This window comes from Cyclopterus lumpus, chromosome 7 (assembly GCF_009769545.1).
Source record: "Cyclopterus lumpus isolate fCycLum1 chromosome 7, fCycLum1.pri, whole genome shotgun sequence".
Classification (NCBI taxonomy): Eukaryota; Metazoa; Chordata; class Actinopteri; order Perciformes; family Cyclopteridae; genus Cyclopterus; species Cyclopterus lumpus.
This window is the reverse complement of record NC_046972.1, coordinates 21,986,467-22,014,152: the sequence shown is the minus strand read 5'-3', so window position 1 is coordinate 22,014,152 and position 27,686 is coordinate 21,986,467. Positions and strand designations below refer to the sequence as shown.

At 45.0% G+C, this 27,686-nt stretch overlaps 3 protein-coding genes across 3 annotated transcripts; 1 reads left to right on the top strand and 2 right to left on the bottom strand.

The window, feature by feature from the left end:
- Positions 1-149: 149 nt before the first annotated feature.
- On the top strand, positions 150-7,814 carry LOC117734002 (ninjurin-1-like). The gene is given in 5 exon segments (XM_034538018.1): positions 150-220; positions 5,014-5,125; positions 5,128-5,233; positions 7,668-7,722; positions 7,725-7,814. Coding segments are annotated over 5 exon segments (396 nt in total). The 5' UTR covers positions 150-187.
- A 1,625-nt stretch (positions 7,815-9,439) lies between these two features.
- LOC117733998 (caspase recruitment domain-containing protein 19-like) lies at positions 9,440-16,276 on the bottom strand. Its single transcript, XM_034538012.1, has 6 exons — positions 16,042-16,276; positions 13,823-13,968; positions 12,739-12,895; positions 11,684-11,752; positions 10,570-10,635; positions 9,440-10,452 (listed from the first exon to the last, which is right to left on the bottom strand). The coding sequence occupies exons 1-6, from the start codon at positions 16,046-16,048 to the stop codon at positions 10,337-10,339; spliced, it is 561 nt and encodes a 186-aa protein (XP_034393903.1). The 5' UTR covers positions 16,049-16,276; the 3' UTR covers positions 9,440-10,336.
- Positions 16,277-16,787: 511 nt separating this feature from the next.
- LOC117733976 lies at positions 16,788-22,546 on the bottom strand. Its single transcript, XM_034537981.1, has 5 exons — positions 22,017-22,546; positions 19,319-19,513; positions 18,419-18,572; positions 17,748-17,915; positions 16,788-17,652 (listed from the first exon to the last, which is right to left on the bottom strand). The coding sequence occupies exons 1-5, from the start codon at positions 22,288-22,290 to the stop codon at positions 17,313-17,315; spliced, it is 1,131 nt and encodes a 376-aa protein (XP_034393872.1). The 5' UTR covers positions 22,291-22,546; the 3' UTR covers positions 16,788-17,312.
- Positions 22,547-27,686: the final 5,140 nt, after the last annotated feature.

The following is a 27,686-nucleotide window of genomic DNA, read 5'->3' as shown; positions in this document are numbered from 1 at the left end:
CTGAGTGTTGCTGTGGCACATATTAAATATAACTGCAGTCTGCACGTGCATCTGCTACTAGGAGGCCATGCTTGCAGGCTCTTCTCTTCTCTCTCCAACCCTCCCCAACTCCCCTGGGGCACTTTGTTGCAGCTCAAGTTCTCAGAGCTGCAGCCTGAGGGTGCAGCACCACACGCATGGGAAAGTGATGAGCAGCAGCAACAGGGGAAGTGGGGCTGAGGTAAGACTTTTGAAACCATAAGAATAAATAAAATAGAACAGATACGTGTTGTGGGTTGAAAAAATGCATGCATGCAATATGACTGTAACCACAGAGGGTTTACTTCTTTCTTGTTTTTCACGCAAAACAACTGCTCCCTGGAGAGAATGTATGGTATTCGATGCAGCAGTCGCGCCATGCATACCGGAAGCTGTCGAGCTTATGGTTGCATTGGTGTTTTGGCTCTTTGTTGTGTTGTTGCATTTTTATGTCATGTGATCATGTTAAACTATATCCAGCCTCTGTGGGTTCTGCATTTTCACTTCTTCTCATATTACATGTCATATATCTGTGTGGGTGGATGGGGGTGGACTAATAATAATAAGCTTTGCAGAACAGAAATAAGCACGAGACACAAAACAACAACAACAAACAAAAAGAAAACACACACAGAGGTATTCACGTCTGTTTGAGGCATGCAGTGTCAGATGATAGTCTGCTTCAGTTGACGAGTTGAAGCATTGTCGACACCTGAGTGACCTTCTACATAATGAATGCGCTCCTTCCACTTCACTGGTCAAAATACACACACACACACACACGTGCCCTCGCATTGGTTTTACTTTCACACAACGTCATCCGAGTGTGTGTGTGTTGTGTTTTATGTGGCGTTTGCCATTTGACAAGTAATTACAACATAGTTCAGATGCAGTTTTTACAGAAAGAGAGAGAGAGAGAGAGAGAGAGCATGAGAGAGAGAGCGAGAGAGAGAGCATGAGAGAGAGAGAGATGTAGAAGGCAATACCCTTGCGCTCAATAAAATGAGCAATTGCTCTCGTTTACAATGTGTCTCCCACCAGCGTGAGTCAGTAGGGATGGAATTGATCCATTGGTCGCTGTGTGGAGTGAAGATCTTTATGCAGACTTTCCACAGGCTTTTTTTTATTTTTATATATATTTATCTGTGCCTGTGTTCAGCTGAAACCTGAGACCAATCAGATTCCACGTCAGACGTCAGCACATTCCTGAGCATGTCCTTTTTTCTTTTTCTTTTTTTTTGTCAGTCATTTTTACACTGCAACTTTCTCCGGGGGAAACGAGAAGATGTTTCAGCCCCTGGAGCGCGCTCCGACACCGCCATGTTGTCCTCTCACCGTGTCAGGCTTTAAAAACTAAATGGCCCAACAGAGAATCCTGGAAATTAGATTTACAGTTGGGTCGATTCCCCCATCTGGAGCAGGGCCAGAATTTGATGTGAGCGAGAGAGGGAGGCAGGCAGGCTGATATACCGCATGATGGATGGCAAAGAAGTGCTGATGTATGAGAAAAAATGGAAGAACACACACACAAAAAAAGAATAAAGGGAAGGGAAACACACCCGTGCAGTTTACATAATGCATGCAGCAAGTCAACTAAACAATGACTGCAAAGGTCTCCCCCCCATGTCTAAAGTGGTGCCTTTGCATTGTTGTAGCTTTTTAACAATGTGGGATGCATAATGGTGCAAAGCAATAGTCAAATACATGGCATGCAGGTATTTGGCTTAGCGGTAATCAGTTAGTGTGACAATGTGGGAAAAAGTTTAGGATTAGATGTGCGAGTTGAATGAGTTCATTTCTCTTACTTGGATGTGAGCCAAAACTTTAGTTGGCTTTCCAATCCACGAGAAAAAGAGAAAAAAAAAACTATGGTTCAATCTCAGGGATAGAGATTTTGCATCTTTTCCAGAGGCTGTGGTTTTCAAAGCAGCTTTGAGGCCGGCATGAAGAAGATAGTTTATTTATGACGGGAGGTAAGTTCATTCGCTCGCGTGTGAAAGTGCTCCGGATGTAAATAAGCAGTTTCATTAGTTTTTAAACGCTGCATAAATCGTCACCGTGTTTTAAGTCTCTTTAAAAAGCTCTCTCCCCGAATTACCTCCAGGCCCTTTAGTTTGTTCAGCCCAACTACTCCTCTCCCTTCACACTGTTCAGTTGACATCCCATAGTGATCAGGCATTTTCAATGGTGGACTCAGTGGACTCTGACAGGGGTTCCCAAGGAGGAACCCCTTTCATCTGGGACACGTGTCGCGTCCCAAATGTGGATCATGAAACCGGATCTGATGGAGATGTACGCTCACTATACAACTATTTGGAGTGGCAGCAGTTGGACGTTTCACCCATTTATTAATTATTTTTAGCTTTTTCAACTGTTTCTAGTTTTTTTTTTTTTTTTTTTTTTTTTTACACACTCAATTGAAACAACTGTGACTGGCATCTCGCTGGTGAGTTCACGAAGGATCAGCATCACAAATATGTAATTTGGCTCTTTATTTTATTTGTTTCTGTTTTATGCATGTTCTTCGTACTCTGCTTTCAAATTTCATGGGGGGGACGGGGGCGGGGTGGAAGCTATATATATATATATATACATATATATATATATATAAAAAAAAAACATTATATTCAAACATCAATTTGAAACAGGAAAATATTGCAAGTTTCCTAGATATATAGTCCAGGTTCTTCGGGTGCTATTTATTTATCAACGTATTAATTCTTTTATCAAGTCATTCAATTATGGAATTATAACTCGGTCAACAAACATCATTTTAAGAGGCATTCTTCTGCTTGCCTTGGAGCCACCTTCTGATACCCACACATAACTTAATATTGATGACACCTGATCTGATTCTGCAGAAAGCAGGATATGTTACATTTTATTGTATGAATCTGCTATTCCACAGAGGCACATTGAACAGAGAGTTCAATCAGATTCACACAACCTCTCTTCTCCTCCTCCCCCCCCTCCCTCTCCATGGTCTGCCCACCCCCTGAGTCTTCTTCAGACAAGGAATGCAGTGTGAATAATTCATCACAACAATAAGCATTGAAACTAAGGAGTACATAGCGATTGACTTAATGAGTACCTTTCTTTTAGGCCGCGCCGAAAATAACAAAAAGATCCGTAATCGTTTCTCAAAACGGGCGAAGAAGCAAAAAGTCAGAGCAAACACGGCGTTTTTTTCTTCTTTCTGCTCGTCGTCATCTCCTCTGCCGTGATTAGCTGTTATCTACATGTGTTCTCAGCCCCGTGATAAGAGTAGACGGCTGGATTAATCCTCACAAAAGGCTCCGACTGACCGAGTAGTCGGCCTTGAGCCTTGTAGGAGTATGTGTACTAAAACACTAAAAGAGTATATAAGGCCTTATATATATATATATATATATATTTACAGGTTTTTCTCGACACACCGACTGCTCATCTCCAACCCGCGAGCTCGCAAACAAGCATCATCTCTGTCGACTCGGGGATGAAAGAGCCTCCGTCGGTGTTCGAGAGAGCAGAGCGGCTGACCCCCTGACACGTCACGACAGCGTGCCATTTGTGGCACAAATCCCATGTCACGAGGGCGCTGTAAGCCGCACCATTGCACCCCCCCCAACCACCCCCGTCCTATACCACGCACAAGATCAAAATCAATATAATTACATGCTCCTCTCCATCGACCTCGCCTTCGACAGTCGGGACTCTTCCCCCCCCCCCCTCATGCATCGGTTTGACCACGCCGGTCTCCACTGCTGGCGGATCTTCTCTGCAACACGTTGTAATTCAGCTGTCGCCTTCCCTGTGGCAAATTAGAGGGTGCAGCGCTGCTCTTTCTCTATCTGCGGAGCGCTGGGAAGACAGCCGTTATCAGCCCTGTGCTTTGGTTAATCCCAGACACACTGTGCTCTCTGCAGCTGCAGGTTGTGTGTTGTGTGAGAAAGAAAAGAAGAAGAAAAAAAAAAAAAAAGCTTCAACGTCGAGGAGGAGATTGTCAGCGCTGGCTGCTGATTATTTTATGTTGGCAGAGTGTTTGTGTGGGTGTGTGTGTGTGTGTGTGTGATGCGCTTAAGGCCTCGACGAGGCCGAATCTTCATCTTCCTCTTCGGTGCTCAGGTGTGATGCCAGGCGTCGCTGGAATGCAGCTCCGAGTGGATGTTCATTCGGCAGCTCCGAGGGAGGATGTGTATCCATCATTTAAAGAAGAAGAAGAAGAAGAAGAAGAAGAAGAAGAAGAAGAAGAAGAAGAAGAAGAAGAAGAAGAAGAAGAAGAAGAAGAAGAAGAAGAAGAAGAAGAAGAAGAAGAAGAAGAAGAAGAGTGATTTCTTATTCAGCAAATAGCAGACTGCCGGCCCAGTCGTTCACATCTTTCTCTTGATGGAGAACACACACACACACACACACACACACACACGTACACACCTCACATAACCATCACCCACGCAAGAATCAACTGGTTATAGAATTCAACGCCAAACTAATCGTGGATTTCTTTAGTTTTTTCTTTCTTTAAAACGTTTGGTTATCACTCTCCGCCTTGCAAACCTGCCCTGCTGCCATATGGAATGTGTCATATATAGTAAATGCATTCTGTTATTTGATCCACATAACAACAACAAATCAAAATTGAGAAAACTGCTGCAGCAAAAAGAGCCGTCCTGGGTTCTACTGCAGCTCTATCTGTCATCCTGCTCCAGACAGGCAGGGATATATATGTATATATATATATATATGAGGCAGGAAATGACCGATGGCAGCAACCCGCTATACCATCATGTCCCATGAGGGCTCACAGCAGCATGTGCTCGGAGAACAAGAAAACATGCGGACCGGGTCGTGCGCTCGCTGACTCGTCCCGTGTGTTTTAACGGGTCCGTTGCCATCGAGTCGGTCTCTCTTTGCCGTACCGATGGCTCCGTTTCCAGAAGGTCACTCTTCTGTAATGGCTGCCTGTTGTGCTTAAAGTCATAAACCTCGTCTCTCTCTCTCTCTCCCCCCCCCCCCCAGGCCTCCCGTCCAGATGCCGGGCCCAGCAGCCCCGCCCCTCTGAATATGAACCGCTACGCCAATAAGAAGAGCGCGGCGGAGAGCATGCTGGATGTGGCTCTGCTGATGGCCAACGCGTGCTGGAGCAAGGGGCGGACCTCCACTTCTACACGCCCATCGTCACCCTCATCGGCATCTCCCTCTGTCTGCAGGTCGCAGTCGGGGTCCTGCTTATCTTCATAGATGATCTTCATAGATGAGCCCCCCCCTCCCCCAAGAGACCCTTAAAACCAGAGCCCGTCTCTGTCTGCTTCACACCTCTCAACCTCCACGAGCCCGTTGTGTGTGTGTGTGTGTGTGTGTGTGTCCATCAGCAAGATTTCACTCAAACGTCAAGTCCACTGGGTCCTGGTCTCCAGCTGTAACCATGGCAACCAGGCCTGACGCCGCAGGTCAGAGTTCACAAGGTTTTTAGTGCTGCTCTCAGCACTCGTGGGAGTGGAGGGAGGTGTGTGTGTGTGTGTGTGTGTGTAGATGTGTCAATAAGTGTCGGTGCTCGGTGCGCATGTCTTGGAGTAAATGGAAAGGGGAATAAAAGGAAATAAACAAAACAGAGTAAAAGGGTCATCTGTTCACAAATCCAGAGATTTTGAGGATGATGCGTTCAGCCGCCTCATTTAGGGGTTTGGAAGAACAGCTCCATGAAGAAGAGAAGATGAGACTTAACGCTGCAGATTAGACTGCGGTACATTTTACTCCGATGACTGAACAGCGGGTCAGTGCACTTTAGCCAGGTCACACCGGCTCATCTCAGCTGTAACAGGGTGCGTAAACAAGACCGCTGGCATGTAACCAAGTACATGTACTCAAGTACAAATACTGTCAATAGCTTTTACATATCAATGTTCGCTGTTCTATAAAACCGGCTATGAATGAAATATCAACAACTCCTTCAGTAAAAACCTCCAGAATAAAGATTGGAATGAAACTGGGAAGTTTGGTGTATGTACGCTTGACTGAAGTGGAGATTTCTGGCTCAGATTCCGAGAAAAAAACTAATTTAGAGAAAACGGCCTTTTAAAGATTTGTATTGTAAAGTGACATCACCATGTTGAAGACACGACAGGTGAATAAAGGTAAAGCAGTTAACACCGTGACACCTCCCTCAGCATTAAGGCCAATGTGTTTTCTGAAATGTTATGTTTAAATAAACAAATGAGGCATTATCTGATGGTAGCTTTTGGTGAATTGAGGAGAAATCTTCAGACGCAAAGAAGTAAAATAAACACCTGAATGTGTATTTTGGATGTTTTCTTTCCTCTCTGAATGAAAGCAGATGCAAAATAGCCCAAAATCAATGCATGAAAAAAAAAAAATATGTTTTTGCCCCGGGGCGTCTCGCCTTAATTATAATTTGCCAGTTTGTAAATTTGCTCATTGTTCACAACACACAAACATACATAATAGCCATAATTAACACTCATAATTGACTCTAAAATAAGATTTGTACATTTTGTTGTCTAGACTGTGAAAGATCCCGCGTCAGAAAGACGGTTCAGCATGCGGGAGTCACCATCCCACATTCATGAGCGCTTGCCCCCTGTGACCTCCCCCCCCCCTAACCCCTCCCCCTCCCCCCTCGTCTCTACAAGAATATCAAATGCATCTCCTTCTCATCACTCCTTTCATTCCTCTTCCCTCATGTTCTTTGACCGCCGTGAACCCCCGCTGGTCGTCTCCTGTCTAATGGAGCCGGAGGAGCGTGATGCGAGTGGCCTGCATACCGCCGACCCCCCCCCACACACACACACCCACACACCCACACACACACACACCCACACTACCCCGACCCCAGGCAGATCAGACACACATGCAGCCAAGGAGGGTCCTTAAACCGTTTGACCTTTGCTACCACACACACACACACCATGTGCCTCCTTACACACACACATTTACCTGAAATCAAAAAATGTTTGCATCATGTTGGTCATGGTGTTAACAAAACACACACACACACACACGGTATTGTAAGACCACCTGACAGGAACATCCCTTTAAATTATCAATCAGACAAAGTAGAGTCCCATGACCTGACTGGGATCCCCCATAGTGGGGTCAATACATACTCACAGTCTGGTTTTTATACCTTTCTGAGTACCAGTTTACACACACACACACACACACACACACACGGTTATAAAGGAAATACGAGCTTCCCTCCATCAGCTCGCTCTTCCCTGTATTGTTCTTTGTTTATTTCTGTGCGTTCCGAATCAGCAGCTCGTCCACAGAATAAAGTTATATCCGCCTTGTTTAGGTACCCACATAAAGCACATGGAGCTTTACCACGACACAGAGCCCATTGGTATATGTATAAAAATATAAATAATCCTTCATTTTTAACCCAGCTGGAGTCTCAGCCGGAGGTTACGGAACATCTGTCGTGGGGTCTGTATTTGGTAAAACCTCATATGCCCTTGTCAAAATTAAATATAGGAATCAGTCCTCAGAATTAAGTAAATTGGTTTTGTTCATATTATATCCGTGCACAAGGATTTGGCTCGAGTCCCAGAATCAAGGAGAATGCTGATGTTTCATTCGACTTCCATCGAGTGTGTGTGTGTGTGTGTGTGTGTGTGTGTGTTGCTTTTAATGCATTTCCTGGTTTTGTCCGCAGTTCGTTGGAACCTGAATGACGAGCAGAAGCAGCGGAGGCTGAGCACGATGGAAAAACCTTGGCCACGGGCCTGGTTTTCATCATCGTGGCAGTCAACGTCTTCATCACAGCCTTCGGAGTCCACAGCACGAACCGTAGCGACTGACTGACCACGCACACACACACACACACACACACACACACACGGCATTCTCTCGGTTTCTGCTGCTCACATATATTCTTTATCCTGCCCTCTCTGTACACAAAAGGTAGCTTCTCTCCTGCCTTACTATGCCGTTGTCTCCCATAGACATCCGTGTAGTCAGCATGTTTTTTTTTTGGCTCCTCTCCACCCATGACCTGACCCCTCACAACCCCCCCCCCCCCCCCCCCCCCCCTCCCCTACAAACACACTGACCTAAATTTCCACCTCGCACGGAAACTGCTCGTTTTGCCAGAAGAACATTGTCCTGCACCAAGACCAAACCGGAGGGAACGCCGACCCCACGCCGTCCGCCCGAGAGCGACCCCCGAGCAGCCAGACAGATATCCTCTGGCCAGCAGGTACGATGCGTCAGGGCGTGCTCGTCATGTGACTCGAAACCCCCCCCCCTCCCCTCCGCTGAAGGCCCGGGCGTCGTGCCTAAAAGTTAAATTATAACCGTGTTCGGGTCGACTCTGGATGGAGTGTGCGTCTGCGGCCCTCTGAACCAGCAGCTGGTGAGTCAGAGTCAACACGGCACAGGACCCCGGCAGAACCACTCGTTAAAACGGAAGCCTTAATTAGACTGTGTTCCAGCAACGTCACCGACACCCCAATTAGAGCCCAGAGCAAATGCTCATTTGATACACTTCAGCGGTTTAACACAAGAAAACACACACACACACACACATGAAAAAAAGAAGAAGAAGCTGTTTGAGCCGGGTTAAACACCTGGAGAATGTTCACGCTGTAGTTTTTGCTCAACAATACTGGGACAAAGCACCCAGAAGGAGGACGAACCCGACGTCACGAGCCAATCCTTTTTTCCCTCCTCCACAACTATATCATCGGTAACCGTGGAAACAGCCAGACGAACAGAGAGCCAAGATTGATGACACACACACACACACACACACAGCTCCACTCGGGGCAGATCTGTGGACTGATATATATATATATATAAATACATAATGTATGTCTATATGTGGCTCCCATCACTGCTGGCTCCATCTCGGTCCTGATGTTGAACATGAGGGGGGTTCACAACACCAGAGGATGCTGGTGATCACCAGCCACAGGGCTCATAATAGCTCCCTCGTGGGAATGTGGATACCAGTAACTGAACAATCACCCGGGGTGACAACCCCCTCCCCTCTCCTCCTCTCTCATCTGTCGCTCATCCTTTGCAGACAATAAAGATGTGCGGTGCTCCTGACCTCTCCATCTTTGGTAGGTGGCCATTATCATGACAAATGCTTGAGAGGGCTTCAAGTGAGTATGAGAAGCATCCGCCCTGCACACAAGTCTTCCTTCAGCGGTTAATGTGGTATTTAATTAAGTTCATTCAACTTGATTGTCATTGTTAATTAATGAAGGCTTCCAGTTTGTCATTGTTAGAGGAGAACGCTTTCCATCATCCCAGTTTCCTTCCTTTTGGCGCACTGAGTAAGGGAGGAGTGCCCTCTAGTGTATTTATTATGGATGCTCTTCAATCAGGGAAATGTTCTTTTGGTATTTGATGCTAAATATCTGGACACACTTCTGTGTATGTCTTTGTCATACGAGGTTAAATAAATAACTCATGACTCGTGTCAAAATGTGCTTTAATTGAGCAAAAAGTATATAATAGTGCAATCTGTATATTTTCTCTAACACAGTATTAGAAGGCACTGAAAGTGGGCGAGCGGTGTTATCACTTATGTTGCCTAATTAGACCTCCAGTGTGTTAGACCCCTTATCATTATTATCGAGAGGCGAAGTCCCTCCCTTTTCCCGGTTGGACCCCCCCATTGGACCCAAATAAAGAAAAAAAAGATATTCAATGGCGAGGGACAAATGTTTTTTTGCTAACGTTTGAATTGTGCCATGAATTACACATTAAGGTGGTTTGTCAATATAAAAAAAAGGTAATTTTGCAAGTCCAGAAAGTCGCATTTTGTTAGATTTGTGTGAAACCGTTCAGCGGACGCCATCTTTCGCACAATGTACGCCAACACGGCCGTTACCTTGGTGTGCTAGCTAACTAACTTATATGCACAAATGTAACATTTTCTTACCCCGATATGCATTTTATACAGAGACTCTTTATCAGCTGGCACCACGGCGACTTCCTAATGACTGTAGCCTTCCTAATGGCGTATTTTCACGACTATTGACGCCGTACAGGGCCGGACTTCGCCTCTCTGTGAGCACACGGGAGTTTGTTGGCACGACGTAACTCCAGACGTGGCTCCAACGAGCTTCAGACCGAGCGAAGGTCTAAATCAGCCAGAGTGATTTGAGAACAGCTGTGTGGGTGTGCGGTTACACGCTTCATTTGAACTGAAAATACGATCGGGAAATTGTTTGTCGTTTCCGTAGCGACGATAAAATCAAGCAAATCGGTTATCGCTCACGCGTGCATGCGTTTGTTTTTGGTTTTTGTTGCCCTGCGTATGCACACGGGGTTTGGCACACGTCACGGGCTCGCTCTCGACTCGACGGCCTCATGTTTTCCGCTTCCCGACCTCGATGTAGGAAATGAAAACGTCTTCGGCGCCTTTGCGAAGTCCCGCTGCCGAGCCGTGGAGGAACGGGCCGGTTCTCCTCAACGTCTCGCCCTCTGCGGGTGCGGAAAAGAGTGCCAAGAGTTAGAGCTTTTGTACGGTGGACAATTCTTCATATTCAGATAAGTAACTTTCAAAAAAAATGCCCACGGACACCTTTCTGCCCGACTCACCTCCGTAATAGTAGAGCATCGCAACGCCGACCGCGAACCCGAAACAGCTCATGAAGAACATCGATCCTGCAGAAGGGAAACAGATGAACATCTGATCAGCATCCTGCATGTGCATAGTGGGTCTTCCAAATTAATTATATATTGTGTTCCCGGTCTGAACAAGGAGGGATTTCACCGATGACCCATTCCACTCAGTAGGATTAAAATTCAATTTATAAAAAAAAACTAAAAGGCAGGTAATCCAACACAATTTTGTCTCTTTGCGTCTGTAGATTTCTCCTAAATTTGCATTATTTAAAGATAACATTTCTGAAAACTTGTTCTACAATGCAAGTGATCAGCTGTGGAGGTTTCCGTTACATTACATGTCATTTATTGGTTCAATTAGTTTCCCTATTCACTTGTAGTGGATTCAAAATGTCATTTTACAATAAATATCTAGTTTTTTCTCAGACTTTGAGCCAGAAACCAGTAGCCCAAACTTTAGTGTCATTCCTATCTATATTTTGGAGGTTTTCAGTGAGTGGTTTGTTCATATATCATTCACAGTCCGAGTTACACAACGTTACATTCCTTAAAAACATGATGAAATGGATTATTCATAAACTGTTGAGAGCATTTTCTGAATTATGGAGGGGTATAAAAGAGATATCCAAAATCCCCTCAGTGGGAACCTTTAACCGTAAAGAATGTTGAACTCGGCTTTATCCAACATCCAGATTTCTGTTCTGTAAAATGTATGCAAATTAGCACATATTTAATAAGACAATGCATAATTTGCATATTTAATTTAAGAAAACTTGTAATGCAATAAACCAATTATATTTGTTGTAAGTAATCAACTGGGGAAGTTTCGTGGAGATAATTATCAGTTAAATATTTTACCCTATTCACTCATAAGGGTTACTTTATGGAATCTAATCAAATAAGTGTTTTCATATCAGATCCTGCTCACAACTTCATATCTACATGAGGTTTATATAAAATTGTGAAAGGAAACTTACAAACTATACATGTACACGTGTGCAAAACTAGCGTACAGTCTTTTAAGTTGCACCGACCTATATCAAAAACTGAATTCTCCTATATGGCTGCACCGTGTTGATTAATATACCTTTGTCGTTGAGCACATATCGCTGCAGGTGGATCGTCGCGGTGTTCGGCCCCTTCGGATCGGCCCCTTCTGGAACCAGAGAGCGGAGACGGTTAACTTTAAAATAACCCCGGACTGCGGTCCAGACGGCCTCCTTGGACAGGATATAGAATAAGCCTACGCGAGGCCAGACGGGGCAATCCGCCAATTACGGGGCGAGTTGCCAAGCCATCTCGCTTGGAAAGACGCGCGTTGGGTAAACGGTCCAATATAACGTGGAAGAAAGAGAATGGCGGCGCACTTGTGGGTAAAAGTTGTCATTTAGGAGTAGTGTAAAAATAAAGAGGAGAGGAGCTTTTCCGTTTTAATGCGTCGGTGTAATTCACTTTAATAACGTTGCGCACCGGAGTATTCGGGATATGACAAAAAATGTAATCTCGTGTTTTGAGTCGCTGGCACAAGAACGCCAACGTGTTTATTAGATCAACACCGTGGGAATTATTTTAACTTGCAATTTAGACAATTTTTAAAATTATTTTTTATTATTGTCACGGAAGTCTTTGACTCTCCTGTACATTTAAGATTATACATTTAATGTTATACATTTAACGTTATAAATATGTCTTAGTTTACTTCGTTATGTATATTGTATATGTGTAAATATATATATATATACACACACACACACGTATATATATACATACATACATACACACACACACACACACACACGTATATATATGTATAGCGAAGTAAACTAAGAACAACCAAAACAGAGTAAAATGTAAACAATGTAATAAAAGTATGGAAAAGGCGACACAACCATCAATAATTCAAATAACTTAAAATTAACTCAACACCTGTCTTGAAGACGTGTCTCCTGGTTGTGTTTGTTTAACCCTCCCTCTAGGTGTGTGTGTGTGTGTGTTTTTGTTTATCATCTCACTCCCGGAGCATTTTCGTCTGAGTCTAATAATGACCGCTAAAGGGCGCCTTGTGCGTCGGTGTCAGACGGCGAGGGGCGTGACAAAGCGTCGCTATGTGACACCCATGGGGATGGAAAACATGGCCTGTACCTCTTCGCGTGACTCTGGATGGGAGGCGGGCGTAGACGTTCTCGGCGAGGATGTGAAGTCCTCGGTAGAACTCGTGACACGCCTCCTCGCCCTTCCCACGCAGGTGCTCCAGCAGCTCAGCCAGCCTCACCTTGGTGGGCACGCTCAGGTCCCTGAACTGCAGGGAGACACTGCATTCAATCCCCGAACACACCTGTTTTACCTGCACACCTCTTCCTCTGGTTCCAAGATCACCTTCAGCTCAGCACAGTCTAAAGCCACTGTGGTGACAAAAAAGATCCCTATAAAATACAAAATTATACAAAATAATCTGTGAGCATCTCAAAAATTATGATTTTGTATAATTAAAATAGGTTGGCCCCTAAATGATGAGTTTGTATCTCAAAATATTGAAAAAAAATCCTAATTTTTAAATGGCATCTAAAAAATAATGACTTCAAAAAATTATGAGAAACTTACTGAACATTTTTTCACTGAATATCTCAAAATATTGAGTGAGTATCTCAAAAATAATGAGAAACCTACTCATCATTTTGACGTATCTTAAAATAATGATTTAGAAGAACATTTATCATTATTTTTAGATACAAAATCATCATTTAGCCCCTAAATGATGATTTTGTATCTCAAAAGATTGACTTAGTATCTAAAATTATGGGAAACTTACTGAACATTTTCACTTAATGTCTCAAAATAATGAGAAACCTACTCATCATTTTGACTTAGTATCTTAAAATAAGGATTTAGAAGAACATTTATCATTATTTTTAGATACAAAATCATAATTTAGCCCCTAAATTATGATTTTGTATCTCAAAATATTGACTTAGTATCTAAAATTATGGGAAACTTACTGAACATTTTCACTTAATGTCTCAAAATAATGAGAAACCTACTCATCATTTTGACTTAGTATCTTAAAATAAGGATTTAGAAGAACATGTATCATTATTTTTAGATACAAAATCTTTATTTTAAGACAGCTTCTCATTAAAATGACTCACAGGATCTATTTTTTTCCATCACAGTGTCAGTGATTGGTCGTTTTTTTTAGTTTTTTGGTGCGGATGTCATCCGTAGTGACCTTGTGGGCTTCCTTGTCGCTGAGTATCTGGGGGTGGATCCTGTTCAGCTGCAGCACCAGGCAGTCCACCAGCTCAGTGTCCATCCTCTTATCCGAGCACAGGAAGTGGGCGTCTCTCCGGAGCTGCTCGTGGCAATCGTCGATGTCTACGATCGATGGAAATGACAACAGTGAAGAAGAGATGAGCAGGAGGCCTTTCACTCCTCGTCATATTTATGAAGGCATCAAGTGATCTAAAAGTGCATTTCTAGTCGTCGCCATCTTGTTTTTTTGGACACGAAGGGGGCGGAGCTAAGTACAACCGAACACAGGATACGACCTGATGTTACAACTAACCTTCATGGAAGTGAAAAACACACTTTGAAAGTGTTAAAAGGTTTTAGGACGAGAACACGGACGACTCCCAGACCGGGCAACTGTGGTAGCATCCTGTCAATCACAAGGTAGCCCCGCCCTAAAGCATACTCTCTTTTATGGTCTATTTGACTCTAAATGGACATCACGCTGTATTGAAGAAGACTTAAACTAGAGATTATGAACATAAAGTCATGTTTACAATGTTTACTGAGGGAATACATCAGACTTCTATACAACCAGAGGAGTCGCCCCCTGGTGGTGAGTAGAGAGAATGCAGCTTTAACACATGAATCATAGACTTCTATACAACCAGAGGAGTCGCCCCCTGGTGGTCAGTAGAGAGAATGCAGCTTTAACACATGAAGCATAGACTTCTATACAACCAGAGGAGTCGCCCCCTGGTGGTCAGGAGAGAGAATGCAGCTTTAACACATGAAGCATAGACTTCTATACAACCAGAGGAGTCGCCCCCTGGTGGTGAGTAGAGAGAATGCAGCTTTAACACATGAATCATAGACTTCTATACAACCAGAGGAGTCGCCCCCTGGTGGTCAGTAGAGAGAATGCAGCTTTAACACATGAAGCATAGACTTCTATACAACCAGAGGAGTCGCCCCCTGGTGGTCAGGAGAGAGAATGCAGCTTTAACACATGAAGCATAGACTTCTATACAACCAGAGGAGTCGCCCCCTGGTGGTCAGTAGAGAGAATGCAGCTTTAACACATGAAGCATAGATTTCTATACAATTAGAGTCACCCCCTAGTGGTGAGTAGAGAGAATGCAGCTTTAACACATGAATCATAGACTTCTATACAACCAGAGGAGTCTCCCCCTGGTGGTCTGGAGAGAGAATGCAGCTTTAACACATGAAGCATAGACTTCTATACAACCAGAGGAGTCGCCCCCTGGTGGTCAGGAGAGAGAATGCAAGTTGAAGGCACTTCTGCATTGGCTTCACTTTTCAGACCTACATTTTATGTCTAGCCTTAGCCTGAGTAGTTTCTTAGTAAGCTGGTCTTGGCATCAGACCTGCTCTGAAAATAAATGACTTAAGAGGTTTATTCTCCTCTTTAGAAAAGGTGAATGCATGTTGATGTCAAATTACCTTCTTGGCAACATGTACGAACCACCCGTAGTAGTAAATACCAGTTTGGTGAAGCCCATGTTCAAAAGGTACAAAGGATGTATTTTTGTAAACGTCTTAAAAAAGGGGATACAGACCCTGTTTCCACCACCAAAATCCATAATTTTCTTACCAACTCACTGTTGCTGTCATCTTCAGCATCGAGGTGTGAAGGAAGACAAAAGGTGGTGTGCAATATAGAAGCAGATCTACTGAGTGTTCCCGAGTGTACTGTACATATTTCCTCGAGAGCGGATCGTTGCAGTTCTGTGTTCGACATCCGTCTTTTAAAGATTTATCTAGAATTTCCTTTAAACAGGCGAGAAACCTGTGATGTCAATATCCTGATTCCTGCTACAAACAAACAAACAAACAAACAAGACTAAAAGAAACGGCCTCATCCTAATGTCAGATTTAAGATCACATCAAAAGTTAATTTAGGAGATACATTCTTCTTAGATTTCAGATTTGGATGTGATTGACAGAGGAGCATCTCAGTGCTGCAGTGTTAAATTATATCTGACCTGTCTGGCTCATATTTATATACCATTCCATATGTAAACAGAAAAGTAGGACTTAATATTGGCCAATTTAATAACACATAATATGGCAACAACTAAACTTACACATGTCAGGCAACAAGTCTCGAGCCCACGCGGCGCAGCAGGCGGGCAGCGCGCGGAGGGATTTCTAATCCAAAACGAGCCCCAAAAAACATCTTACCCGTGATTCACAAACCTGCCATACTGACAAACAAGGAAGAGGGCGCGTGCGACTCGCTCTCTCCGACCGACAGCACTCCCCGGTGAAACTTCCTGGTCTCCCCGGTGTGACGGTGACGGTGGTGACTGCTGTCCGGTTACATCAGCGCGCTGCGCCGCCCCGCTGGGCACGGAGCCACTTGAATGACCTCAGGGCCACGTGGTGCATATCAATCCGCAGACGGCGACGGCAGACTGAGCTGATTAGCAGCAGCTCAACTTTCTGTTGCAAACACTGCAGAGGTGTCATTCGTCCCTTTAATTCTATTTACCCTTTCCTCTATGAGACCTAATGCCAAATATTATTATTATCATTATATATACTATTATTATTATTATTATTATTATTATATATATACTATTATCATTATTATTATTTGTATTATATATACTATTATTATTATTATTATTATAATAATTTGTATTATTATGTATACTATTAATATTATCATTATTATTATTTGTATTATTATATATACTATTATTATTTTATTATTATATATACTATTATTATTTATATTATTTTTATTATTATATATACTATTATTATTATTTTATTTTTTATTATTATACATACTATTATTATTATTTTTATTAGACTGTCGTTATTATTAGTTGCTCAATAATGATAATAATATTAATAATTGTAATAACCATGTCACTTCATCACACATACTGTTAAATCACCATTGAACTCCTTCCACTGTGATAAAGGCAAACTCGTTATCAGTAGAAGTCTTTATTTATTTATTTATTTACATTCTTAAAAAAGAAGAAGATATTTACATACCAGCCAGTGTTTTTCAGCTGCTCTCCTCAACCAACAAGGTGGACTTGTAGCACTGAGATGAGTTTCTCAGACAACGTCCTCAACTGCTTACGACGTCTATTAAACACCTTAATCTTAACTTGAACCAAAACATAACACGTTGATGGGTTTCTGAAAAGCTCATTTGAGGTCCCTGGACCTTCTAATTACAGGGAGTGTCACCTAAGAAAGGGCCGGCGTACTGAAGGTGCACCGGCTCCACTTTGCAGACAGAGGGCAGTGCGTCATTGCAGTTTACAAAAGGCACATGAATCCGTCCTATTGAGCCTTCTCACTGTGCAGAACTGCAGATTTCATCATGACAACAAGATCAGGAACGCTCAGTTATTTCTTCCCGTAGTCTTCGCCGTACAGGCCGACATATTCTGGCCAGTAAACAAGTTCTTGGTGTTTTTTTCCCCTCCTGCGTCCTGCGTCCCTCACACTGATATAATCCGAATGGAAAAGTCTCTGGCGGGCCTCACGTTCCTCGTGCTGGACTCATCCGCGGTGGATGGGTTCCCTCCCGGCAAGCCGCCGTGCCGTCCTCCGTACGGCCGCACCGACCCGGGCCTCGCCACCGAGACCCGGGGCGGACCCGGGTTCGTAGTCTGACGGGACCGAGGAGGTCCGTTGTATTCAGGCGGACCCGAGACCTCTGCGGATCCTGGGCTTCTGGGTAAGAGAGGCCGGTTGTAGTCATAGCCGGGGAGAGTCGAAAGCGGTGGGGGAGTGGGCCCATATGTGCAGGCGGGACCGTGTGCGTACAGCTGATGACCTCTGTGAATGACAAGACAGGAAGTTGTGTCTTCAATGTTTTACCCCCACCTTTTTTTTGGGGGGACAGTTTAAGCAAAAGCCGGCCCACGTCTCACCTGCAGGCTCGTGTGTCGTCACACGCGGCCGGGGTCTCGGTGTCCCAAAGGGACTGCGCTTTGTCCTGGGTGTTGTTGTTGTTGTTGTTCCTGCCTTTGTGGCTGTAGCGAGACCTGTTGTCCCCCTGATGTTGGGGCTGCTCCTCCCACTGCCACATTTCGGACTCCCTGTTTCAAAATATACACATTTAAACCTGCACGACCAAACCGATTGTCAAAAGTCAGGTTGTACAGAAGTCTCAGAGAAAATGAGTTTATGGTCTCAATCTCTAGTTCAAGTCTTCTTCAATAGAGTATGATGTTAATTGAGTAAATTATGGTTCTTTTAGAGAAAAAAAAGACCATAAAGCAGGGAATGCATTAGGGCGGGGCTACCTCGTGATTGACAGGTCGTTGTTTTCTTCTTACAACCCTTTTCAAAGTGTGTTTTTTCAGATCATGAATGTCAACTGTAACTTTTTGGGGTTGCCTAAAATGTATTTTTTTCCGGTCGTACTTAGCTCCACCCACTTCACAAACCAATAGCTCCAAAACAGGAAGGAGGAGCTCCGGGATGCTCAACATGCATTTGGCTGAGTGTCGGTGACCATAAGCATAACTTTTCTCCACATGGCACCACCTTTTCATGGTTTTAAGTGAAGGACTTTTACTTGTAACAGATTATTATTTACGTTGTGCTCTCGTGGTTTTTCCTCTTGTCCTCTTTGATGCAGTCGAGCAAACAGCAGGTGATGAAGGCCACGGACATGAAGAAGATGATGGCCAAGCTTACGATGGACGCCAGCACGGCCACGCGGAAACCGTAGTCCTCGAAGGGAGACAACGCTGGGGTGAGATAGAGAAGAAGACCGTCGACCGATTCATCCACTTCATTTATTTTCCACACATTTAACTTGACAGCTCCATTAACATGCTGCAAAAATCTATGTTCAACAATTCCTAATCAGACTCTACCACCTGAGGCTTTACAGGCGTAAGTCACGGGCCGCCACATTTATAAAAAGTCACTATACATGCCAGAAAAAGGGGAAACAAAACATAAATTAATTTCTTAAAACGTCTTTCAGTCTCCCCCCCCCCCCCATGATGATTGAGCCTGAAACATAATTAGCATCCCGCTCTCCCTTTTTCCACTCGCTCATCAAAAGAGCGGCTAACTGTGCACCTGCGAGGAATTATTCCTCTCTATACCCCATTTGCATTAATATTCTACTTTTAATGAGCGTTGATCCCCGAGCGAGAAATTATTTTCTCTTGAATGTGTCCCCACATAATTCTGAAGAATTCATTATCGCAAGCCAAATCCTACCTTAAGTGTCTTGCCCGCGTAACATTGCCCATAGCAACTAATGCCCAACACATAATGTTTAATATACATCCCATCTCTTCAGAATTATGAGCAGGTTTTTTTTTCAGCCGCCGCAATTCTCCCAGTAAAAGCATTTGGAACATTTGATCTGCCGCCACACACATTTCGGTTACGGAGTGTGTGCATGAGAGCCTTTTTGTTGTTGTTGTTGTTGTTTTTTCCCTATATTAACTGTCACATCAAGAGGTGTGTTGCTACTCACGTTTACAGTAGGTGTCCCCCACCCAGTGGGTGCTGTTGGTGTCCATGACACACATCAGCTGCCTCCCCACAAGCGTGTGTTTGTCTGGGCACTGCAGGGAAATGACTGTGCCCACGGTGGTGCCGTTGCCCTGGATGATCCTCTGGGTGCCCAGGGCCGGCAGGGGCATGGGCGTGCACTGAGCCTGGGTCTGATCTGAGAGAGAGAGAGAGAGAGAGAGAGAGCTGACAGGTCAGTGCATGCAGCAGAAACGTGGGCTGTGGTTGAACTGTGTCGCAGATGCCGAGGCCGCTCACTAGTCATTAAAAGTTCAGCCAAAGTTTGAACACATGCATAATTCATGCGTCTTCTTCAAAAATGAAAATGTGTTTTCACAGAGACGATCAGACCGCTCGAGATTCAGAGAGAGAGAACAACAGAGAAGAATGGAGCGCTGCAGATGAGATTCAAAGTGGGATGCGCTGTCAGCACTGAACCCCTGTAGGGAATGAATCAATAAGCAGAAGGGCCCCCGTGGAGACGTGATAAACAACCGGTTATCATACGGCACAGTTCTCATATGCTCCAGGAGGGGGGGTGTGGGTGTCTCTGCGTCAGCACGTCTGGCGAGAAGAACCTACAACATGAGAGCATCACTTCATCGTGACATGAGCTGCTGGAATGCAAATAAACACAATGACATCATGTCGGTGATTTCCAACCGGGAAGGATAATGTGATCAGGACCAGGACCGGTCCGAACCAGCTGTTTGCTGGAGAGAAAAGACCTGCAGCTGGGCTTCAAGAAGAAGAAAGAAAAGAAAACACACACAATGCACTTGAGAGACGTTGGGTTGTTCTTCATTTGGGACTTTCAATTGAAGGAAAAACGTGTGGTGCACTTGGATCACCACAGGGGGCGTCAAGTCACAACAAAAGTGTGTAGCATCACGGACAGAGAGACAGGGAGACAAAGACAGAGAGACAGAGAGGCAGAGAGACAGAGAGACAGAGAGACAGGGAGACAGAGACAGAGAGGCAGAGAGGCAGAGAGGCAGAGAGACAGGGAGACAGAGAGGCAGAGATACAGAGAGACAGAGATACAGGGAGACAGAGAGACAGAGAGACAGGGAGACAGAGAGACAGGGAGACATGGGGACATGAGACAGAGAGACAGAGAGGCAGAGAGACAGAGATACAGGGAGACAGAGAGACAGGGAGACAGAGATACAGGGAGACAGAGATACAGGGAGACAGAGAGGCAGAGATACAGAGAGACAGAGATACAGGGAGACAGAGATACAGGGAGACAGGGAGACAGGGAGACAGGGAGACATGGGGACATGAGACAGAGAGAGAGAGAGACAGGGAGACAGAGAGGCAGAGAGACAGAGAGACAGAGAGACAGAGAGGCAGAGAGACAGAGAGACAGAGAGGCAGAGAGACAGAGATACAGGGAGACAGAGAGACAGGGAGACAGAGAGGCAGAGATACAGAGAGACAGAGATACAGGGAGACAGGGAGACAGAGGGACAGAGAGACATGGGGACATGAGACAGAGATACAGAGAGACAGAGATACAGGGAGACATGAGAGACAGAGAGACAGGGAGACAGAGATACAGGGAGACAGAGATACAGGGAGACATGAGAGACAGAGAGACAGAGAGGCAGAGATACAGAGAGACAGAGATACAGGGAGACAGGGAGACAGAGGGACAGAGAGACATGGGGACATGAGACAGAGATACAGAGAGACAGAGATACAGGGAGACATGAGAGACAGGGAGACAGAGATACAGGGAGACAGAGAGACAGGGAGACAGAGATACAGGGAGAATTGAGACACAGGGAGACGGAGATACAGGGAGACATGAGAGACAGGGAGACAGAGATACAGGGAGACAGAGATACAGGGAGACAGAGATACAGGGAGACAGAGATACAGGGAGACAGAGATACAGGGAGACATGAGAGACAGGGAGACAGAGATACAGGGAGACAGAGAGACAGACAGACAGCGTCTGCACATCTTCTCTTTAAAAACATTCTCTCGCTCCTCAATTGATTTTACTGTTGAGACTTAACTGGGATGGATGTTAACCTCATGGGCTATTAGCACGAGCCCAGCATGATAAATAGAGAGCATTACTTTAATGTAACTTTTGTTTCTGATGTTAAAGAGACCAGTGAGGTGCCTACCTGCCTCCACTTCAATACAAAGACAAATGCATGGATGGATAAATAAATGCATTCATTCATGGACCACTGAATGATCTGGAAGAGGTGTGCAGGAAGTTGATGTTCACACAAAAAAGCCAGATGGCATTTGTCGTGTGACGTGAAGTTTTTTTATTAATGCGATTTATGTTTCTCGGAAATGATCACACGCACACACACACACTCACACACACACACACACACACACACACACACACACACACACACACACACACACACACACACACATTAAAACAATAAAATATACACGTCTTCAAAATGCACTGCTTTATAGCCTTATTGGGGGGGATATTACACAAGAGGTCTAGTTTTAAGGTACACACACTTTTAATACTCACAAAACATGTAAAATCCTTTCTGTTACAGAAGTGGACCAAGAGCAAAGTGCCTCACACACACGCGCACACACGCACAAACCTCCGCGCACCGCACGCATTCCTGCACGCGCAACTCGACACCATTTGGCTCGATGTCTCTTACCTGACTTGCTCCGGCCGCGGCTTTCATCTCTGATTGTAAAAACCGTCCTGGACACATCTGCCACGGAAGCTGTTGCCCCTGACATGGTGGCGACGGACAGACGAGCCTCTCCCTCTCTCCCCCCACCCCACCCCACCACCCCCAAGTCGGCTCTATAGGTTTGTGCGTAAAAGACTGCGCCGCGGCGCTCCTCGGTGCCCGGTGCGGGGTAAACAAGTCGGGACTCCGTGGAGCTTCTGTTCGCCTCTCTACCTTCCAGTGGACAGCTTCTCATCCACAGACTCTCCCTCTCTCCCTCTCTCCCTCTCTCCCTCTCTCTCTCTCTTTCTCTTTCTCTCCCTCTCTCTCTCTCTCTCTCTCTCTCTCTCTCTCTCTCTGGCCGCAGATAAAAAAGGACTTTGTGGATTACAGCGGGTCAGGTCAAGTTGGGTAGCAGAGCTGCGCTGTTCGCCGAGCAGGAGGAGACTGCATGGCGTGTAACGACAAGCCAAAGAAGCTCTCTGTGGGCAGGATGTCGCATTTGAATCAGGATGTGGTGCTTCAGACACATTCATGTGATGAAACACACACACACACACACAAAAAACACACACATTTAAGCAATGATGGAAAGCTCATCTTTTCAGGAATATGTTTGCAGCTCACTCCACTTGGCACATTTCTTCAGTTAATGTTTGCACACTCAAATCAGGCTCCAGTGTTGAGTTACAAATCAAAGAGAGTTCATTAAGATATTGTGTTATGTCTGATTATGTCCAAACGGGCCGTTGGTACAGCATGTGGATCATCACTATGTAGCTGATACAGGATGCTCGTTTTAATAATGGCGATAAGTTGCAACAGTGGTTGAGCCAAAATACAAAATACAGAAGTCAGACTGATAAAATAACAGAGAATAGTTTTCATAAAAATAGTGTGAGAGGGAGAGGCACATTTAAGTAAAATGATCATTGGATGACTGTACAAAAGTCAGCTGCATCCCGGTGTGTATCTGCACTTCTCAACGTCACCACACCTCATGTCCTCCTTCTTCTTCTTCTTCTTCTTCTTCTTCTTTCTTTCACTTCTCCGTCTGTGTCTCACTGTGTCACAGTTCGGCATATGGTGCGCATCCGGCTCGTGGTGGTGAAGGTGATAACCGGTGATGAGGAAGATAAGAATCACGAAACTGTACAACTGCTCCGGTCGTTCCTGACATGTCTCTTAATGGGACGAGTAACCACGGCTGGTTGCTACACGCTGTGTAAAGATGAGACGTAGTAGAACAGGAAATACAGCAGACGAATTGCGACGCTCCTGTTTTTCCTGCGTTGCATTCTCATCTGAAAGCAGCACGTCGGGCCGGGGCCTTCAACGTCATGGAGGATTCTGGGCGTGCGTGAGACTGTTCACCGACGTGTTAGCATCGCTGATTAAAGGTGCTCATACTTTGGGACCCAATAACTATTGTGCCCTCCTCCGCGTTAGGCTTGAAAAAAAAAAGTCTCCTAAAAGGTCAAAAGGCTAAAGGTTCAGAGCTGGAGTCCGGCTCCCCGGTGATCCCAGATGTTTATGAGCACGAGCCCGATCCCTGAAATCAACTTTTAGTGAAATCATCTGCAGAGTGTGCACAGCGACGCCCCCGTTCGATTCGACTAATTCGGTGCTCGAGAATATGTTCAAGAGGAGGAGTGAAGATAGAGAAGGACACCCGGTGGACAAGGACATTTTGAGGAATTAGTTCCAGTTTTCTCTTCTGATTTGCAAAGGCGGGTTGCTACAGCAACGTGTATTCTGGCGCGTAGTCTCGGCGGGTACAGTTTGGACTACGAGTGCCTTCCACTTTATCCTCCGCCCCCCGGGCGCGCTCTGAAGTCTGTGCGACCAGGAGGTTTTGCTAATGAGACGGATCAATCGGGGTGTGGGGGAATAAAGATCACGGTTGAGTGTTTTGTTTTAAAAAGGTGACCACCGAGAGGGGAACGCGAAGAGGCCGACGGGAGGAAAAAGCAGAAATAGGCGACCGAAAAGAGGATGCTCTCCGGCTGTTGCTGTTTTATTATTAGCCTGATGTGACAGGACGGGCAGAGAAAAGGTGAGAGTGGTCATACTCCGCCTGTCCTCGCTGCCCCTGACACGGTGTGACACGGTGTGACACCGCCGGGTGGGGGACCGCTCCATCACGCAGGTAATTAGGTATGAGGAGGAAGGGCCGTCAGCACGCGCCGCTCCAACCAGGCCACATATGGCCGGAGGTCCCGGGGTTAGAGGAGACCGAAGGTGCCCTCTGGTGAGTTAGTTCCCAAAGAGATGAAAAAAAAACAGTGAGATGTCGATGCATCATCCCTAGGAGGCAATTCTTTTTTGTTCAAAGGTTTCTTCTACAAGTGGGCTGAAGATCATTGAGTCATTATAAACCTTTCAAAACGAGCTGTATTTCCAACCGAAACAAACCTTTTTTCATTCTTTTGAGTAGAGTGAAACCGTTTCATGTTAACACCTGAGCCTCCTTGTGTGTGTGTGTGTGCATGTGTGTGTGTGTGTGCGTCTATGAGTGGCCTAAATGAGGCTCTAGCACACGAGGAACAAGGTCTGCCTTCACAGTCTGGTCGTGTGTGCTCTCAGCTCACACTAACGTGGGTGGCGGTTCGCTTCTGGAGATTATCTTGTCGAACAAAAACGTGTATACATAAGTATCATAAACGTTCCAAAATCCAATAAAAAAGTTCGATGCCACAACTAATTCTCACTCCCGAGTCGTCAAATACCGTCGCTCGCCCCGGAGCGTCAACCATACAGCGCTCTAGCGTCAGCTTTGGACGCGTCGGGTTTACGTGCATCGCGAATTCACGTAATAAACTTCCGCCTTCACAGAAAGACGGTATCGGACGCGGAGGATCTGACGAGTTGGAAGTCGGACTCTAAATTCGGATGCTAAATTCCCGTCGCCAGAAGAACTTCTCTGCAGCACTCTGTAAAGGATGGACTCTTTGTAGTGCTGATGAATGAACGTGTGAAAACCCTTTTTGTTAGTAACACACACACACACACACACACACACACACACACCTGGTGATCCGTCCATAACGCCGTTAACGCTACCCTTCTCTGTTTCCCGCGCCTGTAATCTGTGAACAAATCGCTCGCTCGGGGCTGGATGGCGGGCCTGCCGGAGAGCGAGGTGGCCGCCCCATAAATCTGGCCCCTCCGCTGGGAGAGAGAGCGAGGAGGGGACGAGCGAGGAGATGGGAAACGGGTGGCAGGTAAGAAGGATGAGACTTTGGGAGGAAATTGAGTTGATCAAGCATTTCTCACACAGACACAGACGTACGGCGTCTCTCTCCGAGAGGATGAGGAGCAGTGGGAGGAATAGAGTCCGTTAGCCGGTGTATTTGCATATAGCAGATTTTACTTTCACACCCATAAGCTTACGTGATATACAGAACTGGCGGTGATCGGCTTTTCATCGCACGAGCGCTCACTATTTGAAACGTAAAGGGGCACTAAAATTTATGAAATTTCGTAAATTTGAGGAATTGAGAAATTGAGCGGTTGAAATAAGTGTCTTTTGGCACTGACGCGGAGGGATGCTAGCTTTGAGCTAAGCGCTAATCCCAGTATGCTAACATGCGAACAGTGGCGACGTTAACACGCGGATGTTTTAGCAGGGTTAAACCTTTTCCGTTTCGGGATATTAGCATGCTGCCTGTAGCTAATTGCTAGGGCAAAAAAAACGAGGATGATGGGAATGTCATTAGCTCAAACGAGGTCTTCCTGTGTCACAAGTTTATATGTTTTTCTTTGAAAAAAAAGCCCGCCAGCGCTCAGGCTACAAGCGGCCCTCTTTCTCTCCCGAGCGAGGCAGAAATTAATGCTCACTTCCACACACGCATCAGCACGTCAAATAACGTCAGCAGATATTTGATTTGATACGCCGACGGGCCGTAAGAGGATTAATGACCGTGTGGCACGCACTGTATGTGTGCTAATGAGTTCCCGTGGAATAAACTGTGCGTGTCATCTGGGGTTATCTTGTAGTTTTAGTTCAAATCCTTTTAATTTCATCTTCCCCTACCAGTTTTTTCCCTTTTGTTTGATTCGTGAATAACGGCTGAAGATGACGCAATTCGGTGGAAAACAGCGGCGCAATGAGATGAATGCTAACATGCTAGCTGTTATGTTTACCATGGGGAATATCCAATAGTGTTACATGTATGCTAACATTTATTACATGTTATTACAATGCAAAAAAAAGTATCAAACTACTTGTAGTTAAATATTTAACATTTATTCCAACACTGACATAATAAGGACATCTTATTCATACAATTCAGTGTATTAATAAATATATAAATATATATATATATATATATATATATATCACAATAATAGTCAGTGAAATATTATATATAAATACCATATTATATAAACATCATACATATATTATAATAAAATATAAATGGGATGGATAGTGACCAGACAGCTGTTGTAATGCATTGCTGTAATACTTCCAGAAAATTACATCCTCTGAAACCATCTTTCACCACCCCTAGAAAATAAATAAATACAGAGAATAGAGAACGACCATACTGCCTTGAAGGTTCCCAAAGTGGCCGGCGGTCCATGTGTGCCAAGCAATGTTAATACGGCCGGGGCAACCGGGGACGAGGTTTTTGACAGAGAGCCAACGGCGGTGCTGAAGATAATAAATGAAGGATGAGAGAGTCTGGAGGATGGCGGGAATGGAGAGAAGAAAGGAGGGGGGGGGGGGGGGAAGCAAGGTGATAAGGTAGCTCGGGCCTGCACGGAGAAAGGTGAACTGAAGGAGGAGAGAGAGGGTGAAAAATGGAAGTTTAAGTATGCTGCTGCAGATACAGAACGCTGTATCACTTGTTTCTAGACACAGCAACAAAAAAATAAAAAGAAGAAGCAAGGCTGGGGTTGATCCTGTTCTTATCTTGGGTCTGTTTCTCAAATGTTCGTCTTCCTCAATTCACAGAACCAGAAGCACAAGCTGCCCCTTTATGTTTAAAGAACAAGTAAAACAAACAGCACAGACTGTCCCGGTCCAGGGAAACCTCTTCATGGTCCAGGGAAACCTCTTCATGCTCGAGTGTCCTCTCCAGTCGTGAGTGGATGCAGCGAAGCGTTTTTTTTTGGTTTTATTCATGCGTGTATCTTAGATGTGCCTTTCTAGCTTAATGTTTGTGCGTGTGCACATTTTGCTTCGGTTTAGCTGCGTCTACATTCTTGTATCATTAAATATGATCTTGGCCAAATGACTCCTGTAGATTAATTCCACGATGTGTTCCATGCGAGATGTTCTGCGTAATAACATATTCGGCGTGTTCTCCAACGCGGTTTGTTCCAACTGCCCACAGCAGGCAGTGTTCTGTCATTAGACGTGCTCATTTAGGCCGCTGTATAATTAAATATAATTCAATTTAGTGCAAGTGCATGCAAGTTCACACACACACACACACACACACACACACAAATAAAATAATTAGATATGAAGTTAACTTGGAGACATATTGTATTGTCCCATGTTTGGAGGGTGTAACTGGAAACATTAGGGGAGAGCCAGATGATACAGCTTATCCGAGGCCTTTCTGGTCATTCACTTAAAAATACCTCGAATCGGCATCATCAAATCAAGCTTAACGACTTAACGATGGCCGACCCTCTCCG

What these genes read in the sequence shown, in the direction of transcription:
- LOC117733998 (XM_034538012.1), bottom strand. An exon ending in GCGACAAGGAAGCCCACAAG is followed by an intron (nt 12,896 to 13,822) that starts GTCACTACGGAT and finishes GTCTCCCTGCAG; the next exon opens with TTCAGGGACCTGAGCGTGCC. An exon ending in ATATGTGCTCAACGACAAAG is followed by an intron (nt 10,636 to 11,683) that starts GTATATTAATCA and finishes TCCCTTCTGCAG; the next exon opens with GATCGATGTTCTTCATGAGC.
- LOC117733976 (XM_034537981.1), bottom strand. Translation starts at nt 22,290, where the DNA reads ATGAGAAGCTGTCCACTGGAAGGTAGAGAGGCGAACAGAAGCTCCACG. An exon ending in CCGCGGCCGGAGCAAGTCAG is followed by an intron (nt 19,514 to 22,016) that starts GTAAGAGACATC and finishes TCTCTCTCTCAG; the next exon opens with ATCAGACCCAGGCTCAGTGC. An exon ending in GACGACACACGAGCCTGCAG is followed by an intron (nt 17,653 to 17,747) that starts GTGAGACGTGGG and finishes TGTCATTCACAG; the next exon opens with AGGTCATCAGCTGTACGCAC.